Genomic DNA, 11,245 nt, shown 5'->3' on the forward strand with positions numbered 1-11,245 from the left:
AGTTAGGTAAGTGGCCAGCTAGTCAAAGGAGATATAGTTGAAAAGTTCATAGAAGTAGAGTTTTGTTCCCCCAAACCCACATAAGTTCTCATGATATAAGGAATCAGTTTTTAATACCTGTGAGGTACAACTGATGGCAGCTCACGATAGTACCAACAAAGTAAGATGTATTGCTCATCCTCCTCTCAAACACTGGAGGGATCAGAAACTAGGAGGGGTAAGATCTAAGGAAACAAGTCAGGAAAAAAGAGAAGTGGCCACACTCTTTTGCTAAATCTAGGTTTCCCTGTCTACAGAAGGTACAAACTGAGAGAAAGGAGAAATGCCTAAACTAAGTCAGGTGCCAACTTTTGACTGTTATACAGGACTGGATATTTTAGTTATTAACATCTCTTAACTAAAAGTGACCAGAAAAAGTAACGGGACCACCCAAGTTTTAATTCAGGGATAAGAGAAGAACCAACCTTGCAACCAAACACCCTTGAAGGGTGTTTTCAAAGGGACAGTGGAAAATACAAATTAAGTGGTTTTAGGTTAATCTCAAAAGTCATGCTTATTCAGTGTGCTGTTACACTGTTGCTGAGCACCTACTTTGCTGTTTTAGATCCTAGAGGTATAAAGATGAATTGGATGACATCCGCCCTACAAGAATCTATGAAAGTCAATGCAATATGATATATGCAATCATATAAGTAGTATATGTGAAAATTAAAGTATTATAGTGAAAAGGAAAATGTAAGTAACTTATTTTGGAAGGATACAGAGTGGTAGAGAAATAGAACTATAGATAAGCTAAAACCCAGCAGGGTTTGAAAAGAGGAGTAGATGTTCACGAGGAGGACAAGGCAGAGAAACCGTGACAAGTCTAAGCCACAGAGGCAGTGCACGCAGTGTGAAGGGCATGCTTGTTCAGCAGGTGATTCAAATGGAAGAGAAATGGAGGTCATAGGGGTTGGGGAGTTTAGACCAGAGCTATTGGCAGACTCATTCTGGAAAGTTAATGAAATTTTAGAAACAGATACACCAAGGTACCAGTCATTTCATCTATCAGTCATTCTTCCCTCTGTTTGCCCTTGCCTTTTATAAAATTGACCAACAGGCCTTTTTAGAGAGTGCTGAGAAGGTAGTATGGGAACTCTTCTCCATCCCGTTCTCCCAGCTGGTTGGATCTGGCTCTGTATCTGAGTTAGGCTGGGTCAAACAGACTCTGCCTCCTAAGAATTTAGAGTCAGAACATTGAGAGACTGGGTCACTCTGACAGGCGCATTGAATTTATAAGGACATGTGAATTTCAGATCCCAGGCCTCCTTTAGGGGCAGCCATTTTGGGGCCAGTAATATGATAAGGGACAAGCAGAACTAGTTGATCTCAAGAGAAGCTGGTGAATGCAGCTAATAAAGAGACAGAGAGAACTGGAGGCAGTAGGCCATGTGGTCTGCTAGAGAAAGAGAGTCACTAACTACTTGGGTCTTACCGCTTTCAGGACCCTTGTTTCAGTCCAGTCTAAAGTCTGGCTGCCACTTTTGGTTCTTGAGTTCTCTGCACTTCCTCTGAGTCATAATAAATCCATCTCAACTTAAGGGGATTTCTTTTTTTTCTTAGACAACGGTGTTATGTGCCTAATTATGTTCTCCCCTTCTTAATGTTCTATGTCATAATAAAACCATGTGTCTTCCACATTAGGGATACACATGTAGAGCAAAGACACTTATTTAACTCACTACAGATATCTCATGAAAATGTAGATTCTTTATTTTGTCTAGAGTTTAATCCATTACTGCATAACAAAATTCCCCACAGTTTAGTATATTGAAAGAATAATATCAAATTCAACAGAGCTTAAAAAAGAAAGCAAGCAAACAAAAACATTATGTCATAGTTTCTGTGGATCAGGAATTTAGGAGCAGCTTAACTAGGCCATCTGGCTTCAGGTCTCTCACAAAGCTGTAGTTGAGATATCGGCTAGGGGTACGGTCACTTGACTAGGGCTGGAGAATATCCTTCCAAGGCAGCTCACTCATAAGGTTGGCTAGTTGGTGCTGGTTGGTGAGAAGCCTCGGTTTGCTACGTGTGGGCCTCTTCACAAGGCAGCTTAGTTTCCTTATGACGTGGTAGCTGGCTTGCCCAGAATAAGTAATCCAAGAAGGTGAGAGCCAGGTAGAAACTGTCACAGAATCACTTCTGTCACATTCTATTTATTAGAAAGAAGCAACTAAGTCTAGCCCACATTCAAGGGGAGGTGGATTAGGTTTCACATCTAAAAGCTAATGTGGCAGCCAGAACTTAGATGCATTCTTTGAAGGCATATCAAAGAATTTGTGGATGTATTTTAAAACCACCACAACCTGTTAGGTTACAGAAAAAAAACAAACCCAAAGTGTCTAATCCTGTTTCAAATATAGTTCAATTTCATTCAGTTCCTTTAGACAGTATTAGTCTCCTATGGATGAAATGTTTCATCTTTCATAATACCTCCCAAAGAGGTCCTGTCATTTTTTTCTGAAGATGACGTTCATTTGTTTGGGGGGAAATGGGGGTATAATTACGTATCTTTGTGGCACTGATGAGAGAGAGGGTAGCTCCTGGCTTCATTCTGGACCTAGAGTATGTATGCACTGAGGTACTTTCAGGTTTCCAGGATGACACCCTGATGTAGTTTGAATATATGTCCCTGCCAAATATCATGTTGAATTGTAATCCCCAGTATTGGAAGTGGGGCCTAGTGAGAGGTGTTAGGGTCATGGGGCAGATCCCCCATGTCTTGGTGCTATTCTCACTATAGTGAGTGAATTCTCTCAAGATCTGCTGTGTAAGTGTGTGGCACCACCCCCAACTCTCTCTCTTGATCCTGCTTTCGCCATGTGACATGCAAGCTTCTGTTTTACCTTCTGCCATAAGTAAAAGCTCCCTGAGTCCTCCCCAGACACTGAGCTGATGTGGGCACCATGCCTCCCATACAGTCTGCAAAAGTGTACAATTAAACCTCTTTACAAATTACCCAATTTCAGGTATTTCTTCATAGCAATGCAAGAACAACCTAATACATACCCCTTGTCTGCCTGATCCCTGGGGAACATGCTGTCCTGTGATGCTGAAGCCTGTAGCTGGTGAACTCATGGCCCATCTTTGGATTCAGAAAAATCTCCCAGGGAGTATTGGCCACCTCCCCTGGCAGACTCAGTACCCCTGGCCCCTGCTGTGGGGTTACCTTGCCTTGGTTGTGGCTGGCCTACTGGCTGTTAGTTCAGCATCCTTCAAGGGAACAGAAAGGCTTGGAATCATTGATTATCATATCTGTGTCTGACCATGCTATTGTGGACTTAGCCTGAACAGCCATAGAAATGCAAGGAATGGGGTATGAGGGACTTGGGCAGTTGTCTTAAAAAGGGAGTCAAGGCAGAAGTCCCTTACCCTGAGCACTGCTCTCAACATGGAGGTAACTTACTGTGGTAGGCAGTCTTTTATCTCATGATTTGACTTTTTGATGAGTCTAAGCTAGTTGTCTTGTAGACTATTCTGCATTCTCGATTTGGCTGATTATTTCCTCATAATATCTTATAACTTGTTTCTCCAACCCTTGCCTTTTTATTAAAAAACAAAACAAAACCTCAACATTATATGTACAGATTTGATTATATTCAGGTTAAACATTTTTAGAAAGAATACTTCAGTAACATTGAGTAGGTTACATCATTTCATGTTAGGCACATAATTTCAGCTTATCTCACTATTAGTAATGTGAAATTTGGTCACTTGGTGAGATGATGACCCCCCCAATCACTCCATTGAAAAAGGACACACATCCCTTTGCACTTTGTAAGCTACAAAGAACCTGTTCAACAACTTTTCATCTTATGCTTTGAACACCTTTTGTGATCTTTTCCTGAGTCAGTTATTTCACTGGGGGTTGCAAAAATTGTGTTCTAACTGTAGTAGTCTGTATTTATTAACTAGCATTTTTCTGTAAAGAAGAACTTTCTTTTTTTAAGAGACGGAGTCTAGCTTTGTCTCCCAGGCTAGAGTGCAGTGGCATCATCAGAGCTCACTGAAGCCTCAGCCTCCTGGGTGCAAGCGATCCTCCCACCTCAGCCTTCTGTGTTGCTGGGAACACAGGCACATGCCACTGTGCCCGGTAAGAGCACTCTTTTAAGAAAACTATTTTAATGAATTTCTCAGTGGACCACTGGGTAGTGGTTTGTTTCCAATTTTGTTGAAAGCACTTGGAAAGCTCCTGATTTTTAAAAGGATTTGTTACCCAGTTATTGGAGCTATTCACTTTCTCAATACTATCCCCAGTATTTTCAGTTATTCCTAGTTTGGTCCCCAGGAGGTTTTTAAATTCAGGCAATGCAGGATTTGAAGTAAAGGTGGAAGAGAGGTTCGGCAATCTATGGTAAAATGGAAGAAAAGCTAAGTGGAAACCAAGAACCAGCATGGCATCTCGACTGCACCAGTTCTCAGAAAAGCTGTTTTAGAATGCACACTTGTAGAAGTTGAGGATCTAGAAATTAGTTCCCATAAAACTCTGCATGCTTTGGGACTTCTTGGAAAGTTTTTGCGTGAAGCCAGAGGTCTATAGTACAGAATACTGAGCAAAGTCTTCCAGGTTTGGTTGATGACAAGCTAAGGGCAGAAATAAAGGAATTTAGAGACTGGCTTTCAAAACAATAGCCTGGATTTCAAGCCTATTGTCTTGTTGCTATTTTGAATTTCAGAAGCCAAATATTAATTTTTTTTTCCATTCCTTTTGTAACATCTAAACAGTGCCAAAATCCTATCTCCAGGGCAAATGGATTCCCCAGGCAGATGAGAAAAAGATCATATTACTGATGTTCAGAATATTACCCCAGGTGCACAAGTATTGTGGAATTTTGTGCATTTGGATGGAAGACAACTGTTTCCTTATCTTCTTCCAATGTCAGGAGTAAGTTTGGTGATTATAACTTTGGCAATATCTTTTAAGCAGAATTAGTATATTATGTAACGTGTTTTATGACCATCCTTAATAAAATTTTGGGTTATGGCTCCTTACAAAATGATTTTAAATATCATTAAGCCATAATATATACATGCAGTCATCCTGGAAGGAATAAATACATTGGTCATTTTTTTGGTCTCAAGTAATTTAAAACAATCTTTGTGATTTCTCATGTCAAGGGGCCATAGTAGTAAGTCACAGCACATTAAATTGGCCAGTTATTTTAGTCTAGTCTATTCATGATGCAGAATAGTACACTATGCCTGCTCTGGAGGCTGAGTCAGTGGTTCCAAATCCTAGCTCCCACACTATGCAACTTTGGGCACATTACTTATCCCCCCAAGCCTCCATTTCTTCATCTGTAAAACAGAAATGCCAGTAATAGTACTCGTCTTGTTGGGTTGATAGGATTAAATGACATAATGTATGTAAATACCTGGCACGTGTTAAATATTAGTTGTTTTTATTGTTGTTGTAATTATTCTTGACTAAGAGAGGAGATGATATCCAAGTCACCAGCCTGCTGACTCAAAGAATTTCTTCAATATCTAACTTCCTTGATAAATGAATTTTCTTAAAATGTCAAGTGTTAAAATTAACAGTTGAATTTCTCTGAGTCTTACATAGGAAAACTAGAATTAACCTCACTCCTCCTAAAATAAAAGTAGAAAATACGATGAGGATGTTGATCCAGGAAGAACCTTCAGTTTCTTGAAAATTATACTCCAGCTTCCCTGTGCCACCTCTTTGCTAACAAAGTTTTCATTTTTGCACATTGCAAGTCAGCATTCCTCTTTCAAAAAATAAATATTCTGAACTGCCTTGGTTAGTATTCTGAATTAGAAACAATAAGTTATATGCCAGTATTATGAGACAAATGTATAGCCAGTTTATATTTCTGACTTGGAGTAGTCCAAATGCTATCCAAGTATTAATAAAATTTGTATTTATTTAAAATAATTCAGCAACTCACATTTTAAAAATTGTCTTTTCTCCCATAGTGTTATAAAGAATCCATACATTGTTCCTAGTATGGACAATCAGGTGTGGTTATAAAGTATCTCCCAATTAAGGCTGTTAGGACTTAGATAATGGCTTCCCAAATGTCAGATGTTTTAACCTGAGGAGAAACAGATTTCTTGAGTTCTTTCCACCACCCTGTGATGGCACTTCAGGGTCAATCTGTGAAGCTGGAATTCTTATTCAGTTGCCCCTAACTAGATTTTGAAGGAAAGAAGCGGTGGAGGATGGGGAGAGTAACTATTGCAGTGTCCATACTAATTCCTAGATTCCTTTCAAGATTGAGGACCAAGAGCAATCCAATTTGGCTCTGAGAATGCTAGCTGAAATCCCTCCTCAGCAATTCAGCCCTTTTCCCTCTTCCTTTCTTTAGTCAGCAGGGTCCCATGGTGACCGGTTTTAAAAGAAATCATCCTCTTCAGCAGTTACCTAGCACCATGGCAACGAGGACGTCAGCAAAGCAGGATAGACCCTGCACAAAACAGCTCCAACCAGGCTCCCTCCCTGCCTCTCCACTTCAGCCTTGCCTGAGACCTAGGGATGGGGCTAACAACATCTAGACTTGTATACCCCAGAATTCCTGTGTGTTTCTCTGGTTTTCCCCATAAGCACAGATACTTGGGCATACAGTAAACTATGTTACAGAAATCTCCCTCCCCCCCTCACACACACAAATAAAACATAGATCATATTTAAAGGGTGAGGATGGGTGATGGGATGGGGACAGGGAGATAAGTATGGGATAGTCTTTTGGGTTTAAGGAAATATAAAAATTATGTTTGTGTTTATAAGGTAACAGTAAACTGATAGTAGGGGAAGTCAGAGCCCTAAACATATGATGTGGTTTATATTTAGGCACAGGACGTCAGGGAAATTTTTAAAAATATTGTTATTTACTTGAGAGTGAAATACACAAATGGCTTTAACAAGCACTGAAGGGGGTGTAATGCTGTCCGTGGTGCTGAACACTCCATTGTCCCAGATGTATGCTAAGGGGGATCCAGAGGGCAGGTTAAGGAACACCTTGCCAGGTCAGGGTACTGACTGTAAGAAAGAAAAAGAGGGGTTGAGGTTAAGAAAGCATCATTTATCTTCCATACTGAGCAACTCTGAATGATCAGGATAAAATCTTCAGATAGAAAAAAAAGAAAATAGAGAAGGAAGGAGGTTTGGGTGATTGAATCTTCCCCTTTTCATATGGAGATTTTTGGTCTGAGCCAATCAGGGCAGAGATTTCTGCTGCTTTGCTCCTGAAAGGAAAAGTGGGGGAAGGGAGGGAGAAGATGGCCACATTCTCCCCTTCAGCCACATGATCCATTTCCCATGTGACACATTCCAGAGCCTTGGAAAGGCGAAAGGAGGGGCAACAAGAGAGTGGGGCTGGGGGCGGGAAGATGGTTTAACAGTCTACCCTGCACAGCGTCATCTTGTCTCCCTAACAGGAAGCAGGCTGTGAGCCAAGGGGAAGGCAGAGGACAGAAATGAATGTGTTTCCAGGCTTTCCTGGTGGTTTATGGCATTCTCCAAACTCGTATGCAAGGGCTATTCCTGACCAAGAAGATCTAAGGAGAACGTCTCTGAAATCAAGTCCGGATGAAGGTATGTGATAGGAATCCCTTGGTATTGCGACTGAAATTTGGCTCAGAGGACATAATGCCTTATTTTTTTCCAGGCAATTTGGAGATTTTGTCCTGCCTTAGATGCTGGTTAGAGGCTTTAGGTTTGTTACCAGTCCAGAAAAGATGCCTAGGTAGTTCTGTAAAATGAAAATTCATCAGAGTATGTGCCTGTTGAAAAATTGAATGGAAATTGTGTATGGTGATAATTAATGAAACAAAGCACTCATTGATGAAAAGGATTTTTTCCCCTTAAATCCTGGAAAGAGGGGGGAAAAATTACCGAAACCAACTAGGTCTCAGCATCATTGCAATAAAAGCGTGTTTCATCCCTTTTCAGCTGCTTATGCTTTGCCCAGAGGTTATTGGCAGTGGCTTGGGGAGCCAAAGTGGGCAGGCATGCTGTTCCTTTGTGCTGTGCGATCATCTTCCTTCTGATGTTCCTGGTACCAGGGCTGCTTGTGATTGTTCCCAGCTCTGATTTAGGACAGTAGACTGCCACAGAATTTCACATCTTGTAGAATTGCTAGCCACAAGACCCTGGGGAAGTTCTCAAAGGAATCTATCAAAGTTACAGGCTAAAATAATCAGCCATGAACTCAAATTTTCATGTCTTTGACTATTTTCAGCACAAAGAGACGAGCCCCTTTAAATTTTAGTATGTCTTTATTTAACAAATACTTAAGAAAGTTCTTGCTGATGTGCAAGGCACTCTTCTAAGCACAAACAGTCATTGAATCCTTATAAAAACCCTTTGAGGAAGGTTTTATTACCCACATTTTAGAGATGAAGAAACAGAGGCACAGAGAAGTTAGGCAACTTTCCCAAGGTCACACAGCTAGCAAATAGTAGAAACAGAACTTGGACCTATGAAGCTTGACCCCAAAGCCCGTGCTCTTAACCACTGAGCTATGCTGCTTGCCTCCTCATATTATTTCAAATGATGTCAGCAGTCAATTTGGCTTCAAATTTCGTTCAACTGACGCTACTAGAAGATTGAATCAGCTTGCTTTGCTAAAACAGATCCCCAGAGAATTCTATATTTAATCTTAAATTATCCCTGTAGTCACATTCTGTACCCCCAAGTAACCCAGTAAGTAATTGCTGTTCTGTTTCCCTTGTGCTGTATAGATCTCTGTAGTAAAATGCTATGTTACTATGGTGACCAATTGATGTCTAAAGAAAAAGAAATCTAGAATTATGTCATGGGTTTTTTAAAAAATCAAACCTAGAAACACTCTTCCATCCTCAGAACCCAGCAAGGCCAACCTAAGCATGTTGTCTTTAAAAGCACCTACCTAGTTCTCAAAATAAAATAAAAAGATTAAAAACTTCTAAAACTATGTATATAAACTGTAATATCAAACTGACTAGATTTATTGTTTTAAAATGATATTATACCTTAAAATAAGGGAATAGGTTTCTTTTGCAAATTATTTTAGGTTTTTAAGGGTAAAAGAGGGGTTTGCTAATAACTTTTTTTAACTACTAGAAATTTCTGAGATATAAAGATTTCCTTTTTTGATCTGTGTGGATTTCCTTCTGGCCTTTGATAATAAAAGATGACTGATCTGATTCCTATAAGCTATGGAAAAACTAAAAAGTTACTAGTTCCCTTCAGGGTTTCATTGCGCAGTACTTTAAAAAGTAATTGTGTCCTCCACAATATTGAACTTTAGTCTTTTAGCTTAAGCCTTTGATCCCTGCTGAAATCTACATTTCCCTGGGACCAGTAACACTTTTATGCTATTATAGTCACATGAGTGAGCTTCTTGAGGGACAGTATCCTTTCCTCTTTGGATTTCTAGCACTTATCACTAGGCCTGATTTATGGTGAGCTCTCAATATACTCTTGTGAATGAAGTCTGAGAAGACTCAAAACAATGACAGTATTCTGCTGGTGCCAATTTGGGAGTCCATGCCTGTTTCATTTTGCATGTATTTATAGGGAGGACAGTGAGGAGACACATGTGTAGTAAGAACTTGGTAACAGTCAAAATTATGCCTGAAGTTTATATAGTTAGACTGGCCCTGGAGCAGCAGCAAATTAGAGTTTAGAAAGTATACATAAATCATTTCCTGGAGATCACCATTCCCCCTGACATTTTTATTTACATTTAGAATGAAGTTCTCCTGATATTTTTATTCATATCTAGATGGAAGCACCCCAACAGTCTTATTTTCCTCTGATGCTTTGCGTGGTCCCATCTCCAAGTGTTGAAACAGTTCAACTCAGTTTGAGAGTGAATGTCTTGAGAAGTCAACTCCTGCCCCAGGCAATTCTCTCCTAATTCAGTCTGGCTCCCAGTGCTTAGAACTCTGTATAGAAAGCTCACAGGACTGCAGGACTCTTTCCTAGGGAACTCTGGGATCTTGAGGGTCAGTGTGGGTTAGGATCAGACTGCCTTTCCCAAACCATGGCATGACTGAAGAAGATTGTTCTGAATGAAGAAGATTGTCCTGGGGCATTTTGAAAGCTTGGTCAGGATTTAAATTCAAGTTAGCAAGATAGTAAGGCTTAAAATAGTCACCCTCCTGATAATATACACAAATATAACCCATGATTTTTCCATCTAATTAAATCATTAAGGGGTTATGGATAAGGTGTGGGTCCTTGAATTCTACCAGCTCATGCTGCTCACCTCAAGCATTACCTGCTGAGCAAGCTGCACAAAAGAGACAACAGCCCTGATGGAAGCACAAACCAGCTGGCAAGTGCTACGTGCCCCCACACATGCAGGGCTTCTCAGATAAGCAGGGCTAGCACACACATGAGGCATGGATCTGGAAGCCTAGCTGCGCTTCCTACGCATCCTTCTGGAATCTAAAAGGGGGCAACCTACTCAACCAGCTAAATGGGAGGATAGAACAGAGGGAGAGAAAGTGGAGAGGCTTCCCCTCGAGGAGAGGCCTTGCCAAGTATGATTTCAACCTAGAGGTGAAGGGTGAAAGCAGAAATAAGAAGAGGGACAATGAGCATGGGTGAAGAATATGAGAAAGTGATACCTGAGTCCTGCCTTTCAGACACAACAGCTTGCCTGCAAGTAAACCCTGCCAAATGAGTCAGGGCCTGCCAGGGGAATGATCAAATCCGTTCCTAGGGTGTATATAGGGAAGGGAGAGGAGAGCAAAGGACCAGAGTGTGGACACAGTTTCTTCTCTATCAGCCAAGGCAAAAAATTGGATGACATGGGAGTTGTGATCTCTGAGAGGATGGTTTAAAAAGGAAAAGGGAGGCTGAGTGCCATGACTCATGCCTGTAATCCCAGTACTTTGGGAGGCTAAGGCGGGAGGATTGCTTGAGCCCAGGAATTTGAGACCAGCCTAAACATAGGGAGACCTTACGCCAGACATGGTTGCTCATGCCTGTAATCCCAGCAGTTTGGGAGGCCGAGGCGGGCAGAACACTTAAGGTCAGGAGTTCTAGGCCATCCTGGCCAACATGCTGAAACCCTGTTTCTACTAAAAATACAAAAATTAGCTGGGCATGGTGGCGGGTGCCTGTAATCCCAGCTACTCGGGAGGCTGAGGCAGGAGAATTGCTTGAACCCGGGAGGTGGAGGTTGCAGTGAGCTGAGATTGTGCCACTGCACTCCAGCCTGGGTGACAGAGCAAGACTCCGTCTCAAAAA

At 41.1% G+C, this 11,245-nt stretch overlaps 1 protein-coding gene across 2 annotated transcripts in view; it reads left to right on the forward strand.

Annotated features, from left to right (window-relative positions):
* Positions 1 to 7,351: 7,351 nt before the first annotated feature.
* GPR19 (G protein-coupled receptor 19) overlaps positions 7,352 to 11,245 on the forward strand; it is a 30,434-nt gene continuing 26,540 nt past the window's right edge. Inside the window, exon 1 of one of the 2 annotated variants that reach the window (XM_011993636.1) lies at positions 7,352 to 7,597. Coding sequence is in view for 1 of the 2 variants with exons in the window: in XM_011993635.1 (XP_011849025.1) it covers positions 7,592 to 7,597 (6 nt within the window). In the remaining variant the exon portion in view is untranslated. The remainder of the gene's footprint in view (positions 7,598 to 11,245) is intronic. The other variant, XM_011993635.1, reaches the window with a different exon arrangement.

This window comes from Mandrillus leucophaeus, unplaced genomic scaffold, assembly GCF_000951045.1.
Source record: "Mandrillus leucophaeus isolate KB7577 unplaced genomic scaffold, Mleu.le_1.0 Scaffold431, whole genome shotgun sequence".
In the NCBI taxonomy this organism is placed as follows: Eukaryota; Metazoa; Chordata; class Mammalia; order Primates; family Cercopithecidae; genus Mandrillus; species Mandrillus leucophaeus.